The 23,064-nt window shown below is 35.5% G+C and overlaps 1 protein-coding gene across 1 annotated transcript in view; it reads right to left on the bottom strand.

The window, feature by feature from the left end:
• The window catches only part of ROCK2 (Rho associated coiled-coil containing protein kinase 2), a 104,164-nt gene that overhangs the window by 11,899 nt on the left and 69,201 nt on the right, over positions 1-23,064 (bottom strand). The window contains exons 8-31 of the mRNA XM_059468915.1: positions 22,084-22,175; positions 21,122-21,281; positions 20,470-20,533; positions 18,635-18,714; positions 18,190-18,238; positions 17,327-17,462; positions 17,107-17,198; positions 16,611-16,857; positions 16,175-16,281; positions 15,370-15,529; positions 14,554-14,714; positions 13,973-14,157; positions 12,748-12,817; positions 11,318-11,421; positions 11,015-11,201; positions 10,585-10,678; positions 10,375-10,469; positions 9,520-9,699; positions 9,133-9,301; positions 6,101-6,171; positions 5,050-5,138; positions 4,236-4,314; positions 3,772-4,033; positions 2,974-3,187 (exon numbers count right to left, since the gene is read on the bottom strand). Of these exons, the coding sequence (XP_059324898.1) occupies positions 2,974-3,187; positions 3,772-4,033; positions 4,236-4,314; positions 5,050-5,138; positions 6,101-6,171; positions 9,133-9,301; positions 9,520-9,699; positions 10,375-10,469; positions 10,585-10,678; positions 11,015-11,201; positions 11,318-11,421; positions 12,748-12,817; positions 13,973-14,157; positions 14,554-14,714; positions 15,370-15,529; positions 16,175-16,281; positions 16,611-16,857; positions 17,107-17,198; positions 17,327-17,462; positions 18,190-18,238; positions 18,635-18,714; positions 20,470-20,533; positions 21,122-21,281; positions 22,084-22,175 (3,147 nt within the window). The remainder of the gene's footprint in view (positions 1-2,973; positions 3,188-3,771; positions 4,034-4,235; positions 4,315-5,049; positions 5,139-6,100; positions 6,172-9,132; positions 9,302-9,519; positions 9,700-10,374; positions 10,470-10,584; positions 10,679-11,014; positions 11,202-11,317; positions 11,422-12,747; positions 12,818-13,972; positions 14,158-14,553; positions 14,715-15,369; positions 15,530-16,174; positions 16,282-16,610; positions 16,858-17,106; positions 17,199-17,326; positions 17,463-18,189; positions 18,239-18,634; positions 18,715-20,469; positions 20,534-21,121; positions 21,282-22,083; positions 22,176-23,064) is intronic.

Below are 23,064 nucleotides of genomic sequence, written 5' to 3'. Positions count from 1 at the left end.
TGTTGTTTTTGCTAACTAAGGTGGTTTTATGCTCTTCTGCTATCCCCTTCCAGACAATAAGGCAAACCTAACAATTTTTCCAATAAAATCAAGTAATTTTGAGTGCTGAAAAGAACACTGAATAAGATAGCACTTCATCTGAACTTACAAACAAACATAGCAGGATTTTACTGTATCCCAAAAACAGGGTGATTACACTGTGAAGCTATTCTGTAGCTTGTTATTTAAAGTTAAGCAATGCCAAAAAAGAGGATTTATCAACTTGTTGTCTAGGCCTCACTGTCTGTGCTCCTTGTATGGTCACCATAGAACAAAGAAGGCAAGCAAGGCAAACCCTGTCAGCAAATGAGTCATTTTACTTATCTGAGGCATTTATTTTGGGATGAGGTGAATCATTGTCTAGAAGCACTCCTCTCTTTCTGTTCTAATATCTTAAGTACTAACTTTTCAACTGCTATAGCTACAACAAATGAAACACAGCCTAGTCATCTCTCCAGTGAGCTGAAGGATCCACATTAGGGTTGTATGCCAAGCACAGGATGCAGGCATGGAAACCTTACCCTAAGAGAGCATCAATATAAACATGTTACGTTGTTTAATACAGTTAATCACATGTTCTAAACAAAATGGGTTTCAGGGGAATTAGTATTTTCAGGCTTTAAACTATTTAAGCCTTTAAATGTGATATAACCCTGAAAAGGCTCAATATTCATTTGTTACATGAACTATAGCTATTACACTTAAATTTATAAGAATTAAAATACATGAAAGTTGTTTTTTTTTTTTTTTCAATTTGGAATTATCCATTTGGCATGACGCAACCAAATGGCTGAGCAGAAATTATATGGTCTGTATGAAAAACTGGTTTGCCCTTTCTTAAACCCTCATGAAGAAAAACAGCCATGAAAGCCATCATTGTGGTTGTGTGAAATTCCTAGCAGGGACAGCATTTTTAGGACCAGGCAGCTTGGAAGGAACCTGCTCCAAGCAGGGTCAGATATAAAACCAGCCCAGGATGCTCAAGGCCTTGTCCTGTCAGGTGTTGCGAGCCTCCAGGGATGGAGCCTGTCCAGCCTCACTGGCCTCCCTCTCTGCATTGGCTTTTCCTTCTCTCCAGCTGGAGTGTCTCCTGGTTCAGGGGAGCCCCTTGTTTCTCACCATGCAGCACTGATGAGCCTGGCTCTGTCTCCTGGATGCCCTCCCCTGAGGCTGCTATGGGAGCCCCTGGGCATGTCCATCATCCAGGCTCAACAAGCCCAGCTCCCTCAGGCCTCTGCTCTGACATCCTGGTGGCCCCTGCTTGCTCCTTCCCCAGTGTGCTGAGGTCTGGCTGAATCTGGGGGCTCAGAGGTGGAGGCAGGGTTGTGCTGCAGACTATGGAGTGGCCAGAGGGGTATAATCTCTTCCCTCAGCCATCCAGTTGTGCTCCTCTTGGTGCAGTCCCAGAACCTACGTGGCTGCCAGGGCCCACTGCTCAGTCCCTAGATTTAACTGGCAACTACATCTCCATTCTTCATAAAGTTCATAAAGGAAAATTAATTATTTCATATGGTAAGCCCTTGCACAAAAGCCTCATAGAAGCCACACTGAGATATAAATTTACCATAGCAATTACAGTTATTTATGAGTATGTGGTTTCTAATTAAAGGTGTTTAAATCCATACAAATTTCCACTGGTTTGACAGACCTGCATTATTCTGGTAATAGGTGACATGACCTCACAGAACTACACTTTTCTTCTGTTAGGTACATTTGTGAGGCTCACTTGGAAACTTCAACTGAAGAATTACATGCTTTACACACAAAAACACTCACCCCCCTCCTTTTTCCCCAGTACAGAATGGTAAATACTATGCTATGAAAGCATTTTGTACCAAAGTTCAAGACTGAAAACAGGGTATTGGAAGAAAAACAATTATTTGCAAAACACCTAAAAAGCTATTGAAAAAAAATCAGAATTTATCATATACCTTTATATGTTAACAGCAAGAAACAGAGTAACACCTCTAAGTTAGACTGTAAACAATATGCAGAAGTGATCTACTTGTCCCCCAAATTGTCATGAATGTTTTCCTGATTCATGCTTTCAGTCCTATCACTGATATTATATTTTTGCACAAAGAAACGCTTCAATAATTGGTCCCTAAAAAGTGATTTAAAAGCTTTTTTCCTTCATGATTATAATAAGTCTATTAATTTAAAATCTGAATTATGAGGTCTGATTCTCTTTAAAATATGTAAATTAAATCACCAAAAATTAGACTGTATGAAGGTTGGGAGGGAAGTGGAATTAAATTACTCTAAGTCCTTCCACTATGCATTTCCACCCATTAAAACACCAGTATCTGTTTAAGATCCTTATGCTTTATAGCATAAGGATGTTTTGTGGTAATAGCAGCATCACAGCAAGTGTGCTTCCCTGCATTCACAACTGTAACTCTGGCCACACACCCAGCCCAGGTCTCACCCAGCCACCTGAGATACTGGTGCCAGTCTGGTCACAGAACAAAGGACAGCAATCCTGTCTAGGCACTGCCCAATTACCTCTCTGGGGAAAAATGTTCAGCCTTTGCTAAACTGGAACACTGCAATGAACAAAATAAGTGAGACCAACTTTTTCACAGGCTGCCAGCACTGGGAACTGACAGAAACAAATATAAACTAGTACTGCAGGTGATGAAAAAAGCAAACCGAAAAAAACCACAAACTGCCCTGCACAATCATATAAATGCTACCTGCAGAATGCTATCAACTTCCACAGCACAGCACATAGGATTCTGCTCCTTTGAAGTGATCAGCAGTAAACTAACGATTTTTACATGGACAATTTTTACCCAATCAGAAGAATCTGATTAGGCTATTCTTTTAGGGATCATGAGACATTAGCATGAGCCCTTCTACCCTGAATAAGAAATTAAACCAATTGCAGTAAAACATTTAGAACAATAAATTAAATAGCAACTCTTGTGTCACCTTGGTTTGTTTGGAGGAAGCTGTCGACTTGGTCGTCTGATGGACTGGTTTGGCTGTACCTTCATGGAAGTTCTGGGAGAAGATCGAGCAAAGGGGTCTGGTGCTGGAGGCTTCTTGGGTATTTTTTTCACCAGTCGGCTCACCCATTTTTGCTGTTCTTCTGTAGAATTAGCTAACAGTAGTAGATTCTTCGCCGTAGAAATATCATAGTACACTGTAATAAGATTTTAAAAATAAAAATGAATATTGTTATTATTCTAAACATGGCTCCACATCAAAAATTAGCTGTCAGATTAGGATACTCTCATACTTGAAGCAGAGAAATCAGCAGAGTGGTCAAAAGTAAAATGCACCAGTAGGTTTCATGGCTGCTGACAGTGCCCCCTCTTTATATTTTGAGAGTAACAGCTTAGTACTGTGGAAGATGCACATTCGAGTGGAAGACAAAGAGGTGTGACTGAGACTAAGAAATTATATAATGTTGAGTCACAAGGAGCAACCTTCACCACATGTAACCCCTTCCATAGCGCTGTTGTTTCCCACAGCAGAGCACAACGCAGTGTGAGCACCTTACAACCACCACACTCTGCTGCACGAGGATGACAACACAGCAGGCACATGCACACCACAGCCACGTGCCATGAACCCAGAGCAGAGTGACCCTCACGGAGACACCCTCGGAAAGGGGCTGATGGCCATGTACTAACAAAAGACAAACCAACCTTGATGTTCAGTTGGTGTCAGACCAATGCCTTGTGGCTCCAGCACTATCTGCATATTTAAATACCTGCTATTTACCTTTGCAAGGCGCTATAATCTCTTCCTTTTTATCCATGTGATCTTTGTGACATTTGATATGGCAGCGGCGACATTCCAGAGCAGGAGGAGGTTTAAACATGTGCCACAGGGGCTTCATGCAAGCTTCACAATTGGTTGGGAAGTGGTAAAGAGTAGGTATAAACTCATGTCCTTTGTGACAAATGTAATTTGACTTCTCTCCCATGGGCTCCACAGGAAATTCCTGTTCCTTTTTGCTCTCTCCTTCATTAGCATATAGGATCTAGAATGAAAGCAAAATAATCTCAATACTCTGAGATAGCAAATATAAATTGAGAGTCGTTATCTAAGTACAAAGATTGAAGAAGTATACTAGGAATGATTTTTCAATGATTTCTTAGTAAATATTTCATTAGACAGTATTTTTGTCAATGTCTGAAATGCCATGTCTATTACACTAGAAACATTAATTTATTAATGAATACCTGGAATATCCTAGGAATTTCCTTGGCATCTGCTCTGTACACATCAGTCTGAGTGACTGGTCGGACATGGAAGAGTTTGCTATAAGAAATTGTTTTAATAAGGACAAAAATTAATGTTACCACAATTATAAATATGACAGATTAAGTTAGGATATAACATACCACATTAAGGCTTAGAACCATTAAAGATTTGTCAAGTTTGTACAGATTTCTAATCACTTGGTAAAGCCCTGTCTTTCAACCCTGCACATGAACTCCCAAAAACTCTAAATAAAAATAAGTCACAAGCATCCAGCTACATTTGTGGAAGCACTGAGAAACCATCATCCTGTGACTTTAATGGCTGCTGGCACCTTTCTAACACAATCCTTTCCCCATGCTCTGAATAACCACATTCTGCATTTATTAAGAAAATAAATTACCTATATAACCCCCCTGTAAGGCGGTTATATATCTCCATGTTGTAGGAGAAAATACATGAACACTGAAAATGATACCTTCTCTGCTACAGTTTTCATTACATGCTCCACTCCCAAGTGTGTGTGAGGCAGGTCTAGCTGAGCCAGTGGGGGCACTTCAGTTACACCAGGGCTCAGTGCACCAGTCTGAGCCCCACACTGCTCCTCCTGCACCACTGCCTACAGCAAACCCCACTCTGCACCACAGTGGGTCCAGCTCTACAGTTCAGATTAAAAAAGCCATGTCCCATGTGATGTGCTCCCAGACTAGACCTCAAAAAGCCCCTTGGTCACAGATCTTTCCAACAGAGTTCACCTACAGATCAGAAGAAGGAAACACACATGGCAATACTTACTCTATATCCAATACCATATGGGGATTAGATTGCTCTTTATCTTGTTCACTGTCATAGAACAGGATCTTCTTGCTGCTTACAATTACATACTGTTAGGAGAAAAAGGATAAAACATGTTTTAATTCAGCTCATCACAGATGTCAAATATGTCACAACAATTATCTAGCACATATGTTATAGCAATATTTTTCTACAATTTGATTAAATGGTACCTAAGTGGACAGTGGTAGTACCAAGTCCATGCCAAGGAATTCATTGCATAACAAACAAAATTCTGATTACCTGATAAATCAAATTATATTATCAGAATAACTGATTTTAAAACATATTTAAATATTTATGAAGAAACAAAAATGAAGGTCAGGAAGAAAGTAGGATATAAGCTTTTCCTTTCTATTTTATTGATTTAATTTTCACTTGGACTAGTAGAGAGAGTAACTGTCCTCCTGCCTATTTCATGTGTGCAGGTCACAGCTAATAGAGATCATATTTAAAAAGATCACTATTATACTTACCAGAATAGCTAGCAATGTTCAGTAAAAAGCTCATTACCTAAAAGATGTCCTACTGGAAGTATTTTGCCTAGAATTAACTGTAGGGCAGCAGTAAGGAAATTTGTATGAAAATATGTATGTTACATTTTGGACAAAGACTCATCATAGAGGTTACTGAGAAGCAGTAAACAAATGAAGGCTGCACAAAGAGGAGGAGTAGGTTTTAGTATTTAACTCCTAAATAAAGAAATTGTCAAGAGCATCTGTTTCCAGACTCTGCCTAAATCCAGCTGTGTAATACTGATGGGAATGCTCATGGCATGTAAAAACATCTGAAGATCATGAATGACTGCTCTCACCTCTGGCTATACAAAGAGGTGTCTTAAATTATTGCAATTGTCTTAAGCTGCTCCTCTCAGATGTAACTATATCAGTTAACACATTTTATACATTTAAGTAAGGAGAGAAAACATAGAAAAACTGAAGAGTTGAAAACCTACAGTAAGTTTAAAGTTGAACCTATGCATGAAACAAAATAATATATCTAGTTTTCTTACCTTTTTAACCCATCCAAATTTTTTTGTGTTATTTCTAACAGGCATTGATAGCCAGCCTTCCAATCTTGATTCTGAAAAAGAGATACGTATTAAAGAACAGACAAAAAAAAAAAAATTGAGACTACTGTGCATTTTAGAAGTTATTGAACATCAATAATAAAGCAAGAGAGCAAACATGAGAAGATGAACTATTTAACAGTTTAGATCTTGCCAAGTTTATCATGGTAAATGCTCAGGAATACATTAAATAATGAACCATTGAATACAGCCAATAACCAGCAATGCAATCACAAAGTAGTAGGAGGAGGAAGGGAAAGAACAAACTTGCAATTATAGCACACACATTCCCTTTAGTAATTTTTTCATGTCTTAAAAGCCTTATGTCTATTGACCATTACCTTTTACAACAGCACTTAAAGATATTAGTACAGACCACACAACATTCAATCCAAGACCAAAAAAAAGGCAAATTATCACCACAAATAATCTATATAAGCCATATGAGGGGAAATGTCAGTTTAGTATTCTAATTCATACTTTTTGGTCTCTAAATTTTTCTTTTCTCTAATTCTGCCTGTATCTCCTGGGCTTTCTGATCCAAAAGAAGTAATTTTTAGCTAACTTTTGGGCCTTGCCTGAATTCAACTGCCCTTTCACACACTTGCAGTATTTTATATTACACTGGCACATTTGTCAGGTTTGATTTATCCATAGTATTGAGAGCTCAGCTGTTGTTTGACACACACATTTCAGCAGCCACCAAAAGCTCAACAGGATCACACTTTCCCAGTGCTTGGTAATACACAGGATCACATACCCTTCCACCCTATTTTTGTAGCTGCACGTACCACAAGTGTTTCTTCTCCCTATGCTTTATTAAGGGGAACTACTTAATTGCAATAATATTTTTCTAATGAGTTTCCTACCCTAGCAGATAACCTCCACTACTGCTGAGGAACCTCCGAGTCAAAAACAGTGAAGTGTTAAGCATTAATAAAGACAAAACCATGGAACCAGCAGAAACATACTCAAAAATTACCAAAACTATTTTTCTTCTTATCAGAGGGCATTTGCATGTTCCTGCCCATGTTTAACACCGTGTAACAAATAATTACTAGATATTCATAGAATTCTTTTTGTGTTAGAGAGACTTAAAGCAAGATACACAGATACACACTGTCTCCAATGTTTATTGTCCTACAAGCAATGCTGTTGAAGACCTATTTTAATAAACATATCAAGTACATGAAACAGTTCTGTAACATTTGTTTTGCCTCATACCTGCCACCTTATATTGTTCCTTTCAACTACACTTCATAGAAAGTGTAATAAGCATAAGGTTGATACAAAAAATAGTCTACCCCATATCCAGGAAGCAGAAGTAGAGCAAAAAAAATCCATATTTCTCGTATTTCCTCAAATATGATTTGCTTATTTTTCTCTGTAACTTGTAATACAGATTAAATTAGACAAAATGGACAGCTTCTCATTATAGTTTTTCAATTCTGGTATCCATTCAATACTAACAGATCAGAAAAAGGGCAGAATATTCCAAACTTCTCAAAATACATGCTAATAAACACTAGGACACTATCCTACCTCAAATATTTTGTAATTATGTCAGCAAAAAATCTTAGCTAAGATTTTTACTTTAGAACAAAGCAAATCCATGCACATACCACAACAGCAGCTAACAAGGAAAAAATACATATGTATGTAAGTTTTCTTTCATTAGAAGCTTCAAAGCAAAAACCAGAGAATGAGGAAAATAGAGGAAATAGAGGAAATTCTTTACTGTAGTTTGATGAAGTAATGTCAAAATACCAAAAGAGGTCCTACCACCTTGAGTGGAAAGGTATTCACACTTTAAAGGAATCTCATGTGAAATAGAGACATTTGAATGCAATAAAAAAACGACCCTTAACATTAACACTAAACAAAAGCTTTGTTAAAAGGGTGTATGTATAGTCACATAAAATGAATATAGAATTAATAAAACAGAGCCTTATCACTCATAATATACTTTTAAGACAAAACAATGTAATATTCAGGACAATGAATTTCTACAAGAAAATGATATATGTTTAGATGCGAGCCATTAGATATTTCCACACTTCACTTAAACACCAAGATTTGACCTTTTGGTGTTCAGTACCTTAGGGTCATACAGAGAGCTGCAGATACTGTGTAGAGCTATCTTGAAAACAAGCCATAAGGCTAATTTATTCAATGACTCAATAAAAATGGTGGGTTTGTAACTGTCAGCATGCATTTGCAAACATTTAGAGAAAACAGGCCAGTTGTTTGTTCATGCAAACTTTCTCATGTCTTTGATGGCAATGTTTACTGCTGCTGCAGCATGTTATCTGCCAGATTTGGTTTATGAGTCTTTCATTATGTATTAATAGTGTTAGTTCTGAACCAAAAAACAACACAATAAGAACAAAACCAAACAGTTCTCAGGGGTGTCACCTGTGCTATCAACTTCTGCAGGGCTGTGGGAACAAGACAAAGGCTCTTCCTCTGAGTCAGAATCGGAATCAAGAAGCATGCGAGAACTGGAAGGCTTAGTGGCAATACTGACAGAGGTAGAAGAGTGCTGATAGGTAAAGGACATGGATTCCATAGTGTGGGATTGAGTGATATGGACTAAACATAAAGCATAAAGGAGGAAAAGTAGAAAAGAAGTCAAAATAGAATCGCTAAAGAGAGTATTAGTTTTACATTTCATCACATACACACAATAATTGCAAAGTAACCACCAAAATAAAGTGAAAAAAAATTTAGTTCTAATGGAGAAAAACAGAATTTTAAAAAAATTTCTTTAAATAAAAATAAGGTGAAGTATTACAACAGACAGATTTAGTTAGCAGGTGAGCAAGTGATCACTGTCAAAGGATTGGTAAGATAGTAGAAATAGATGAAGATGAGAATCACAGAATCTTCAGACCATCAATTTAATACTCCGGTATCTATGGAAAAACACTGGTATGAACCTAGTTAATGCAGAAATATTAACAAAATTAACATACCAGGGAATCCATCATCTGCCTCAGCCTCTCCAGGCCCACTGCCTATGCTACTGTTGTCCAGCCCAATGTGCAGTGACTGCAGCTGGGAGCGAAGCTGTTCAATGTCACTGTCTTTGCTGTCCAGAGTCATCTGCAGCTCAATCCGTATCTGACTCTCTTCTGCTATTTGCTGCAGGGATAAATTGCAAGATTTCCTATTATCACAATATTTGGTTACTCAGAGAAAATTATGCAGAATTTCTAGCCAATCTCAATATACATTCTGTGTATTTCTTCTGGTTGGGGAAATTCAAAAATAGAGACTGGATATGCTACCTTAAAGTCTGTATCAATAGTAAGACTTTACAGAAAAATACTCAAATGTTTATATTTACAAAAGTATCTTACTGCCTGCATTTCATTTATTTCTTTCTGATACTTGATCATCATCTGGGTTAACTTTTCTCGTTCAGACTTCAGTTCCATATGCAGCTTCCTATTTTCCTTTTCCTTCCGCCGTACATCTGTGTCAGCTCCACGTTTGACTGGACCCTTGCGATTCATGATTTCAGCCAATTTATTCACAGCCTTCCCATGGGAAAGAAAAAAGTGACAAAAACCACACTAATAAATACATAGAGTTAAGTTGTGAAGAATTAAGTCTTCTCTCCATCTATAACCAAGCACTTCTAACTATAAATTAAGATCTCTACAATCCAATATTACAAGCTTGCTTTAATTCAATGTATTACACAAAATATAAAAGAAGGTAATGATGTCCTTTTTACTTGAAGCAAGCATTAGCTGTGTGAGCACTTTCACTCATTTAAAGAATCCCTTCCATTTTCACTACATAGACTCAAAATATGTCTTTGTATTAAAATGCCACTTGTTCTAAAAAACAATTTAGATTAAAATCAGAAATATAAAATTATATATAAATATATATCTGATTAAAATCAGATATATAAATCAAGATTGAAACCAGTAACATATCAAACCATTTGAAGGAAATGAAGGCTTCTGCTGGTCGAATACATCTGGATTAGAAGTTCCTCTATTATGAATCATAAGGATTCAGTTTTACTACACTGAAAGTCTACTTAGAAGAAGGGGGAAAAAACCCCAACATATTTTCTTTCAGAGCAAAAACAAATAAAGCAATACTGGTATATATCAACAGTTTATAAAGCAAAGTATTCTATTAAAAATTATTTGATTCATGAACATTGTGTCTACATGCATTTGAATATATTTGCTTACCTGGGTTTTTAATGTTCTTTCATTCAACAACTGTTTCTCAAATTGTGCTTTAATATTTCCTACATTTGCTTCTTCTTCTTTAAGCTTTGTAATTTCTGTAGCAAGATAATTAAAAGAAAATCTATGAAAACTCATGACAAATGCATGTAGTACTATTAAAGAACAAACCTAGTTTCAATTTAAATCCCATTTGTTTCAGAGATTACGTACGTTCTTGTGCCTCCTTCAGTTTATTGTTTAGTTCTTCTTTCTCATTAGCAAGGTTAGCCACATCACTAGTTAGTGTCCTATTTGCTTCCTCCAACTAAAAAAAAACAAAGGACGTGTGAACATGTAACAAATCTCATTTGGCAAACAAAGCAGCATTACAAGACAGAAGAAAATGCTGCAGAGTGAGACCAGGATAAGGAAAAGAGGCCTTGCTGTAAGAGGGGTAGGGGCACAAAAGAAAGAATGGTCAGAGAAATGCATGGAAGAAACATAGTAAGAGATTCTTGAATTTCAATCATAAGAAAGAAATATTTTCCAAAGATTAGATATACTTGTATATCTCTAAATCTGCCAAAGAGCAATGGATAACTCAAACTGCAAATAAAGCTCATGTACAATGTCTACCAAAATTACAGATCATGTAACTCACTGAAGCTATGGTGGCATCTTTCTCAGTAAGTTCCTGTTTATGCCTTGCCATCATCTCTTTAATCTCCAGCTCTTTCATAATCTTCTCTTTTTCCAAATCAGAGTACTGTTCTTCAGCAATGGAACGGGCAAGTTGTTCTGAATCTGCTTTTGTCAAAGTAATCTCTAGCTGAGCAGCCAAGGAATCTCTGCAAATTATTGATATTTACTTTTAACTTTAAAATGGGTAGGTTAGGAAGGAAAGAAAACAACAAAAAGCCATCCTGATCTTTTATGTATTAGCAGTCCAACCAGCCAAACCTACCTCTCATCCTGTAACTCTTGTATCTTCTGCTGCATTTCTTTACAAATTTTGGTCTTTTCCTCACATTCTTCTTTAAGTTCTCGAACTTGTGTCTTATAAAGAGTCTAGAATTTAAAGTTGGAAAGAAAATGATGTGATTTCTATACTCTTGAAGGTCCACAAAATTTATACAAGTTGACATGGTATGCAGTTCCTTCATCACACTAATTAGAGTGTAATTGTGCAATGCCATCTTGAAACTTGTCTAAATATCATCATCATTCACAAATGTGCTTTGGTTATTTTACTTTGTTGTTTTTCCTTTTTTAATTTATATATTTGTGAATGGGTAGATGCATGATTTACATTTTCTTTGTTTGTATACATACTTCTAAAGATACTCTAAATGTGAAAATCATTATTTTGTATAAAATCAGAAATATCAGAAGCAGAGAAAATAATTAATTTATTTTTCTCTGCTATTTTAAATCTTTATCTCATGTAATTAGGCATGTGGAGTTTAGATTCTAATCATACAAATCCATAAAACCAATATGACAGTTAAAGAACAAAAAGAAATACAGGAATAAGGGAAAACCAATTAGAAAATAATTTGAAATTCAAAAATTTCACAGAATCAATATAAATTTAGAACTCTGAAGAAAATGAAAGAAACATTATATTGCTCTGTCCATTCAAATGACTGACTACAGGTCAAGTAACAGATGACCCTAAGTGTACTTACTGCAGGGATTTCAACACAGGTTGTCTCTCTGGCCCATCTACAGCAGTCAACTGACCTCAATTCTCCCTTTCTTTCCTTTAACATGTGTAACATTTTAATCTATAAAACTTTAGGTAGGCCTCCTCCTCACTCACCTAAATCCACAAGGAAATCTTAATTTTCCATTAATATTGAAAGAAGCCTTTTGGCATCTCATGCAGTGACTGTCTGTGCACTGTTAATAAAAATTGACCTCCACATGCCAGTGATGATGTTTTAAGTCTGCTACCTATTTATTCTGGTGCACCTTGCCACAATAAACGAAAAACTCCCAACAGATCACTACCAAGTTTGGTCGTAATGCAAAATTTCCTTCTGAGCTGTAGATGCACATGTATTGTCACATCACATGAGAATACAACTCTTCTCTACCATACAGCATGGAAAAGGCTTAAAACATGCACAAGATTATTCACATTGTGGAAAAATGAGCTGCTTCACTCCTCCCTCTGAACTCCCCTACAAAGCTGCGACATTTCTCAACATAAGCTCTTTTGTGCTGCTCACTAATCAAGATCAAGGCAGCAGACAACACTGGAGACAGGCACAAGAAAAACAAGTAGCTTTGGGTTAGAGATGTGAAATGTCTGATAGCTGAAGGGGAAGAAGAAAAGCTAACATACTCAGTAAACAGATTAATATTGAAAAAAAGCAGCATAAAACATACTGAGAAATATTGCTCGGCTTCGAGCTGGTCTTGAAGCTCTTTCATTTGTCCATCTGCATCTTGACGTTCCCTAGAAAGGAAGAACATGCTTTAGAGATATGAAGATATTCCAAAGCAGCAAACAGAAAAGACAGCAATCACACTCTTGAGATCTCCAGCAATTTTTTGATCTAAGTATCATCAGCTATTAAACCTGAAGCTTCCTCTGGGTACCAGCTCTCTTTTTCACTTGTACAGCTGAGAATACTGCACTAATAACAAGTCAGTTTAATGCTAACACACTAACTACAACAGTGTCACAAAGTTTAACTGGTAAGAGACACTGATGAAGTAAACAGCCATTAACAGAATCTTATTTCCATGTAAAATGTCACTGATCTGACTGGTTGTTTTAGGTCTCTTGTTTGCTAGAGCACAGTGTGTGAACGTCTGTATTCCTTGACATGCATATTTTCTTGAATTCATCTGTTATTTAAACAAGTCAGTTCCATAACAACAGAAATGTAGCAGAAAAGACTTCTGCCAGTGTTCCACATTATGGCCACCTTCTACATGACTAAATGTATCTTGCTGACAGAAAGGCAAAGCACAGGGAGATAAAACACGCAACACCATAAAGGAGGTAGGATTGAGATTCATCTGATACACATGGTAATCTGGTCTTTTCATTCACAAGAAAGTTTTTTATGTAAAAAAAAAAATTCTTTCTTTCCTTACTTCCTATCAGGTGCCAATGCTACTTGTAAAACCTTGAAGAACTCCTGACTGAAGGTCCAACAGATGTGTTATCTATAGTACTAGATATTTCCAATGGTTATGCTTCATAGCTCTGTAGCAGTATTCATTTCCAACTCTGATAAGCTCTCCTAGACTAATAATTCCAGTAACTTCCCTCTTCACCGAAGTCCTACATCATTAAAAAAAGTACCTAGACCTTCAGTTAAATAATTGTTTCTCTGAATTTTTCAGACTTATATTTAAGCTGTGTTTTCTAAGATTTTCAGGATAACAAACATCTTTTAATACAAACCTATACATCACTGAATCACTAGGGCAAGTCACATTTAGAGTCACTGTAAATCATTTTGAAGAACAATTAGGTTTTGCACTGTAGCACAGCATATTCTTTGCAGCAATTTTTAAAAATAAATTTTGCTCCTAGCTTTTATTCCAAAAATATTTCAAATCAGTAATATGACTAAAACATATAGAGCAACTTGCATACTTGCGGAGTTCATTGTTTTGTTTTTCCAGACTTAATTTGATTTCCTGAAGGTGGTTATTCTCCTGTTTTAACTGCTTCTCCGACATCCTCAAGGTGTTGACCTGCTGTGTTTGCATCTTGAGGTCATTTTGAGTGAGACAGCGCTTCTGTGTTTCTTGCTCTATTTTTAATGTCAAGTTTTTTACCTGAAAAAGAAGCAGAAACCTGTGAATTTTACAGATCTACACAGGAAAACAACATTTAAACAGTCTCTAATTGACTTCCTTTACATCTCTTGGTGAATCAAAGCTGCTTCCTGAATAAAAGCATTAGCACACATTAAATTACCTAGTTTTTCCATGTCAATCTCACAGCATTTACCACTATAGAGAACAAACCTTTTAACATGAATAATGCTGAAATATATCAGAAAATGACACCACATTCCATGAAGTAAACTTTTCAAAGTTTCAAAGGCAGAGAAGGAAAACTTTGTTGCCATTTTCATTCACAAATATTCCTAAATACAGCTATAACAGGAAAAATAACAGGACATTGAAACCAAGGTTTGGCTCAAGACTTCTTTTGCCAGTGCTCCTTACATCTTCACTCAGTATATCCTTTTGCCGAAGGAGCTCATTTATCTTCTGCTGTGACTGTTTGAGATCACAGTCCAACATGGAGCGCTGCTTCTCAGCTTCCAACAGCCGGTTTTCTACTTTCTGCTTTAAAGCTCTCTCTTCCAAAAGTTTCTTTTCCATTTCTGTGAAGTAGAAGTGATATCAGTGAAGTGTAAACAGCATATTTTGGAGGCCAAAGGGAAGAGGATGTCTACCGTGTACTAACAATAAGCTACATGTTTTTCCTTTTAAAACTGAAGAGAAAGACTACTTAGAAGTGATTAATTAATACACGCCCAGAGGATGCTTTTTCAAGCATTTCTGACAGAGCTGTTTCCTACTTTTGAGCTTGTAGATAACTTCCAGTTTATTTGCAACACCTCTGAGATGAACAAAACGGGTGGAATTTTAAAAATAAAATATTTAAATTTACTGTGCTCTGACTGTGATAGTATAAAATCAAAGAGCTGAAGCTGTTTAGGAACCTGATATGCCAAGTGACTCAGCCATTATTACTGAATCATTCTTGCTTCTTTTGAAGATCTGCATGATCAAATTTTTTGTGAATGCTCTGCAATTGGAAAGACAGGATCTGTAGGTAGCTTTTTAATTAGCTGCAACAAACACAAGCCATTTAATTCAAAAGTAAGAGCTATCTTCTGGATTTTTTTGGCAATTATCCCTTCCTTCAGGATATTTCAGTTGTCATGAGATGCACCAGAATATGCACAGTGACAGATTAGATTATCTACTTTGTACAATTCACACCTAAGTCCAACTGTGATGTCAAATACATACCTTTCATGGCTTCAGACTTTGCTTCCTCTATAGACTCATAGATCTTATTTTTGTCTGCTAATCGTGCTTTTGTGGCTTTATGTTCAGCTTCTTCTTGTTCAAGGTTCTGCTGCATAACTTTAAATTTATATGTCATATCTATTTCCATGTTGCTCTTTTCCTGGTAAAGAAAAAATAACATTGAAATAAAACATTAAATACACCAGGTAAGTGGCAGAATTTTGAACAGTAACATGCTGCTTGGAAGGATGCTTGGAGTAGAAGAGAGGAGCTCATGCTAAGGAACTGAGAACCCATTTCCATAAATGTTTTTTTCTGAATGCCAAAGTGCTCTAAAAATGTACAAGGACATCCCCAGTTGCAAACAATTACAGAATTACTGCCTTAACAACCAACATTCTGTAGTAACAAGAGCTCAAAGATTATGTTTATTGAAGAAATTTTTCAAGCCTTTTGCTTCAGTAACACATTTGTTTAAAAATAGTATTAGCAGTGGCTCTTTTATTTTTGGCAATAATGAGAGTTTAGAAAAACCTCACACATGAAATGAAATGTAGCTACTGTACTGTTAAGGTACACACCACAGTACATAATTAAGTACTTAAGTACTTTAGGAGTAAAATGTACCATGATTATATGGGAAATTGTCTCTTTTCCCCCAATTCTAAAATTGAAAAAAAAAAAAAGCTGCAAACAAGGCTTGTTCTTTTGGATAGGTATAGATGCAATGACTCAAATAACAGAAGTACAATTTCAAAAATTCTGTAAGACTGTAACCCCAACATTAATTTAGCAATGCTGTTACCTTTTCTAAATCTGTGAGCTTTTCCTGCAATTGTCTTTTCTCCATTTCCAGTTTGGCTAATGCACTCTTTCCATTTTTCACTTCTTCTTCAAGGCTAGATATTCGACCTTAAAATTACCAAAGTATTAATGAGGCTGTGGCCAGTGTGTGAAAACAAGACTGCATTTCTGTATTTTATCTATTTAGAGATAACATTTTAAAAAATATAACAGCTTCTGATTCTGACTATTAAGAATGTCTCCTTTTGGGGTGATTCTAAAGGTTTTCAATAATGTTTTATAGATGTCACTTACACATTTTTTCTTAAATGCTATTCACATTATGTAACATTTTATAAAACAGCACACTTACCTAGTCACAGTCTTAAACTCAAATAACACCACCCACACCAAAAACAAGAAGCAATCTTAACTTCAGAAAAAATTTGCATAAATACCTTGTAAATCACTGATAATCTCTGATCCATGACTTCTATCTCTCCTTTCTGATTCTAGAGCTGACTGAAGATTGAGATACTCCTTCTCCAGTTTGAGTTTTGCATTCTCTAGCAGGCAGTTCTTATCTTGTAGTTCTCTATTATTAATTTCCAGCTGCTGGATTTGCTTTGTGCTTTCTGTCTGGTTCTTCCTTAACCTGGCTGCAGTATCAGACTCTGACCGCAGCAAAGAATTGGCTTCATCCAACTAAGATTGATAAAAAAATACTTCAGAAACAATTAAAATATATAGCCCACTATTTCTGCTACAGAATACTAGGTTTTATGGATTAAAGAAGTAAGGAGTATATTTTAAGATTACTTTTGAACACCAAAACCTAACAAGAAAGAACAGCTTTTAAAACCCAATTGCACATTTCAAATTCCTCCATTGTTACCAGAATCTGTACTTCAAGCAGTGATTATTTTAAAATATATGTATATAAAGCTGACATACCTGTCTTTGTAGTTGATTGATTTTTTCATTGGATATTTGAGAATTCTGATTCCTCTTTTTTAAATCTTCAAGTTGGTCTTTCAAACTGTTAACTGCAACAAAAACAATTCAACATTGTTAATCGCTGTCATGAAAACACTTCAATTGAAACTATAATTTATTTATTTTAAGTATTAAAAACTCACATCAAAATGGAACCTTCAAGCATGGTTCAACATACCCTCATTTTCCAAATTGCGTTTCTTATCTGCTTCATGTTCTGCTTTCCTCTGGTATTCTGTGTTCTTATGCTGAAGAAGAGCCTTCTCCCTCTCTAACTGTCTGACTGCAGACTCTACATTCTTCCTTGAAGTTATCTGGATATATTTAAAAAAACACACCACTAATTACACACACAGGAGCGGTATTCTTTTACGATAAAAACCCAGCTCATGCACTCAGTTTAGTCTGTAATGGAGGAAGCCAGTCCATCTGCCTGCTGCAAATCCTACGTATCAGAACACGTGGTCAAATCCAGCCTGGGATGTCTATGGCCAGGAGCTTTGCAATTTAAATACTGTTTGATCATCTGAATTTGACAAACCTGGTAGACCTGCCTAAGCAGTCACTCTGGGAGCAGAGAAACATACATGTAAAGGTAAGGTCCTGACATGCACCTGCATGAGCCATACTTTAAGTTATACACAGCCACATCTAAATTTGTAGAAGCAGTAAAGTGCAAAGCTGGGTAAGAAATAGGGTCCTTTTACTAACACCAAACAATCCAAAGCATGCTCTTCTTCCTCTGGAAACATACCTCTCACACCTTCAGTTTTTAAAATCGGTATTGTGTCATGCTGTCTGCCAACTTAAAAATATGGTGAAAATCTAGTTCTAGAAAGAAACGTGCAGTTCCAGTACAGAAATCATAATGAAAATATTTTAGCAGTGACAACAATTTCATGCTTGTGAACACCAAGAAATCAGCTGGTGTTATTTGCTATAAAATATACAGCTACTCAAAAGCAATTTGCTGTTATTGAAGGGAAAAATCCACACACAAATGATTAAGTTCTAATTCCAGTAAGAAATCTATGGCCTTACCTCTTCATCGAGCTCTTTCGCTATCTTCTCTAAACGAACACTTGTAGACCTAAACAAATTTGAAAAATAATTTTAAACCCTGCTGATAATACAGAAATTAGAATGTTTGGACGTGTTTCACTAATTTTATGTAAGGTGCTTTTGTCTCATTATTTTTATGCAAGATATTCTGTTTTAAGCAAAAACATGAAACCTCAAGGACTGGTGAAATCACTAAACAGTGAGATTCTTATAGGGAGCTAAAGCAAAAAAAACCTCAAGAAACCCCCAAAAAACCACCCCAGTAGTCACAGGAGTAGCAAGAATTAAGCCAGCAACTTACAGTGAGGTCTGCTTGCAGGGTTGGGAATCCCCAAAGCGGATTAAAATGTTTTTAAGCATTCAAAAACAAAAGGTCTAATGAAACATCTTTATAAACACACCAAACATGTTGAAACATTCTCACCTGTACTTCTGTTCTAGTTCATCTTTGGCTTGTAATTCATTACTGAGCTGTTCTTCTAGCTTGCTTAGTTTATTCTGAAACTGTGTAAAATGTCAAAAAAGCATGGCCCATGTATAAAAATACTTTCACAGAAAACAAATGCAATTCAATTAAATAAAAAATAAGGGAAAGTGAGGAAAATTAATTCAATCTTCCAGTATATTATTTTAAAACCATCACTAGAAGGTTACATCTTTACAAGGTATTAATTCCGATAATTTTGAATATATGGATTTATAGCAACAAAATTTGCTGCATACTGAATTGAATTGAACCATCACAGAATTATGTGCCACAGATTGTGAGTCATTAAATTTATATGGGCAAAAAACATTGTTACCCGCCCTTTGTTGTGCTCTGTAGCCAGAGACTTTCCACTGGAGCAGTTGTTTTTGGATAGCATTTTCTAAATGAAATGAAAAAATAAAAAAGGGGTGTACATGACCAAATTAGACAATATTAGATAATATAGCTAAACATGTTCAATGACCTCACATAAAGAAGAATTTCTTAGTCTCATACCTTGGAAGCTAATGAACACTTTGGAAATGCTTTGGTTTGCTTACTAAAATATTTTTGAGAAATAATTGATAGTCCAGTACCCAAATATTAATGAAATAAATTATAAATAATAAATTTTGGATTAATCTCATTATTTCAGGCTTTCAAATGCATTTCTTTTCCTCCCTTCCTCCTCTTCCTCTACCCCCGCAAACAAAAAATGTAAAAACATGGTTTTCCAAAACACTTTATAATTGTTACAATAGAAGATTTCCACAACAGGAACATTGAAAAGGACATCAAAACCGGAGATTTGTTGTTTGAGAAAATACAAATAACATAAGTTGTCAGAAGTGAAATGCAAAGTTTTACCATCTGCATTTACAAACACAACATAAAGCAAACATCATGAATGTTACCATATGTATTTTAAACAGCGGTACCATTTCTATTTAAAAGGTGAAGTCTAAAACTATTCATCTATTCATCAATGACAGGAAGGAAGTGGAGTCTCATAAACTTGTGCATTTAAATTTATCTGATCAATACATAATGCATTTCCTTTATGTATTTTTCAAACTTTGAAAAGGAATTGTAAGCATTAAGAAATGTTAACAACATACTATCTACATTTGAATAATACAAATGTTTAAGTAACTTAATGAAGTAAGTATATGAAAATACCATTGCTTTTCCTGTCATGCAAATTTAAATTCATTTGTCAATCTTCAAAAGCTGGATAAACAACTCCATATGCTCCAACTGGAGTATGATTTAAACATTCCTTTATCCCTGCAGGTGACAATTTATTTTTTCAAACTCTGAATAAATCAGTCATGAATCATTAATGCAAGTGTGGGACCTTCACAAGAGTAATGCTGTCTGTAGGAAATAGAGCCTCATACATTGGCTTTCCAAACAAATTCTGGATGCAAAAAGAATTTGAGAAAAATCTGTATTCATTTATCTTTATACTACAGTACCTTAACACTTGATTACAACTGTTTCAAAATACAACTGGTTTACTGCTAACAATTTGGTGAATAAACATTAAAGATACTTCACATCTACATAAAATTATGAAGGAATTTTTTTATTCCTTTCATAATTCAGATACTGTACTTACCTCTTTGCTGTCCTGTAAATAGAAAATATCATTTTTATTGAGGATCATTAAAAGACAAAGAGCTCTCCACTAAACTGTTTCAACACTTATTTTAGACTTTGTCTTTTCTTAACAGACTTAACAAAATTAGTTAATCATCCTATTAATACTAAGGAAAAAAGGCACTAACCTCATTTTTACTAGATTGCACAGATTCGTTTTCTCTGCAAGACTGAGAGGAGTCACTTAGCAACCTGTCAAAAACAAAAACAAATCCCTCCAGCTCTTACTCAAGTTTTCAACAACTCTGGCAACCTTGCCATTTTAATCAATTCTCTCAAATCTCAATTTGTCCTATGCTGCTCTCAGAATAAAGCTTGTTTCATTTTGATGTTAGTGCATCTTTCTGATTTGAATTTTCCTTAACAGAATATTTCCAAAACTACAGCAGCTTGAAATTTTTCAATTAATAGAATTATTTCTTGATTATTTAAGATGAATTCCAGAAAGTTATTATGCTGTGTAAGCTTTCTTCTACAATAACTAATAAAAAGCAATTTTAGAAAAAAATTACCAATCTATCTGAATTTTAACTCTAATTGATTTTTTAAGATATTGCATAATTTTTTGCATATAAAAATACACTGTTTAATCACAGTTGTTGAAATAACTGAAAGAGTAACAAATTATGTTACTCAAACTTTGCATTTTGTATCTTCACAACTGGACATAAATTAATATAATGCAAGGAATAAATGATGTATTTAGAGTGAAAAAAAGATAGAATATAGGAAGAAATGTGCAGGTATGTTTTTAAAAATGCATATTAAAGTATCACATACAAATTGTCTCTGTAATAGGTAAATCCTATGAAAGGCAGCTGGTTTCCCACGAAGGCTTTGGGGATTGGAAAGGTCTCCACGTCTCCCTTGTCGTCCTCAATGTCATCAAAATTACTGCTATCTATATCACTGCTAAGCTCAGGAACAACAGGAGCAGCAGCTATAAAAAGGGGAAAAAAGATGCATTTCACTTCAAGACTCAGTCACTTGCTATATACAGCTATCTCTCTAGTGTTCAAAGACTGTATTATAAGTTGTCCTTAAATAACTTGGAGTTAAATATGTATTAACCAGACAGCAGATCTGGAAATATTACTATGAACAATTTTGTCTAGAGCAATCTATTTTTGCATTTGTTGCCTAATGCATAGACCATCTAGTATGCAAGACATATTTGCTCAGGTAATCACACTTGAGAATATAACTCTAAATACAATAATAATTTTTAAACTTCTTAGTAAATATATAACTTTAGAAGTTATGACAAGCTTCTGAGAACTGACATTCTTTGCTTTTTTACCTAAAGTTATCAGGTTCTCAATACTTTACATGAAAAGCAGTAAAACAAACAACCACTGTCAAACTACTTTCTTAACTACCAGAAGATTAAAAGAAAAATGAAAGAAAAAAAAAAATACACCTCAAAAGAACAAAAAACCTGAGAAACAGAACCTAACATGCATTCCTTTTAGTTAAAATTCTGAACCCTTCAATTCCATTGTTTAAAATTGAAACTTCTACATTAAAAACATGATAACGGTGAGATAATTCCAGTAGGAAATATGCATATTTATTAACCCTTCCTCATATAAGGTTTCATAATACAAGTGATAAATATAAATGTTTGAGCAAGATTCTTGATAGATAGTAATTACTTTGTTTATACAACCGGAAGTTTTTTTTTTTCATTTCTACTATTGTAAATACTGAATAAAAGAGAGCTTTTAACCTGATTTACTTACTCTCTCGAATGTTGTCCCAGTTCCACTGATCACTTCTGAAGAAAGGGTGATGCTTTATTTCTTCAACCCCATTTCTCCCAAGTCGCACATCCCTAAACAGCAATTAATCCAGGGTCACATTAGGAAAAATAGCTGCCTTTGTTGTTTTTTTTTAAATTCTCACTTGTTCATAAGCAGCAATGAAACTTTCAGTAAAGATTGTCTGTGGTAACCACACTAATGGTCACACAAAACCAAAATTTAAAAACCACCAACCACTAATCTGTAGTTTCTTATATAAAATTTACTGATTCTTAGCATGCACTCTCCCCGTGACTGCTAAAATGTCCAGAATCTGGAGTCTGCCACGTGGGGAGAAAAGCAAGAAAGCGAGCACTGAGGCAAAAACTAAGAAAAAACTAAAAACACAAACAAAATCTCAACACCCTTGGGGGAAATAAAACTGCAGAACTTTCATGTCTGCCAAACCACATGACAGACCGTAAGACGCAAGTGAAGGAAGGTCTGACTTGCTGCACAGAACAGTTATTCAAAGCTGGACTCAAATAAATATTCTAAGAATTCCATCCTCTGCCCCACAACTAACCCTGACACGTCTCTTGCTGATATTTGCCACGAAGAAAATCTTAAGTGCAACAAGAAACTTTTAGTTTGAACAGAGGAGTCTCTCTTGAAACTACGTACAAGAACAGGACATAAAAACAATGCATGGAAAAGAAGCCATAAATCACAGGGTCAATGTTTAGTCCTCCTTTAAGTGCTTCAGCAGTGATCACGCAGCATCTGTTTCAAATAAATTGCTCGAGCCCTGTGTTAAATATAAACAGGAAGAGGGACACACGTAGTAGAAGTCCACCTTACTACATTTAAACTATTAAATTCTAATCATATTTTCTCTCTACCCTTCAGTTACTAAAGGTGAAAAATGCTGTTAAATAAAGCACATCCTTCCTGACCAACCACAGGCTTGCTCAGTAGAGC

This window comes from Ammospiza nelsoni, chromosome 3, assembly GCF_027579445.1.
Source record: "Ammospiza nelsoni isolate bAmmNel1 chromosome 3, bAmmNel1.pri, whole genome shotgun sequence".
NCBI lineage: Eukaryota > Metazoa > Chordata > Aves > Passeriformes > Passerellidae > Ammospiza > Ammospiza nelsoni.
Note: the sequence above shows the minus strand (reverse complement) of the source record. Positions and strands in the feature narration are given on the sequence as shown.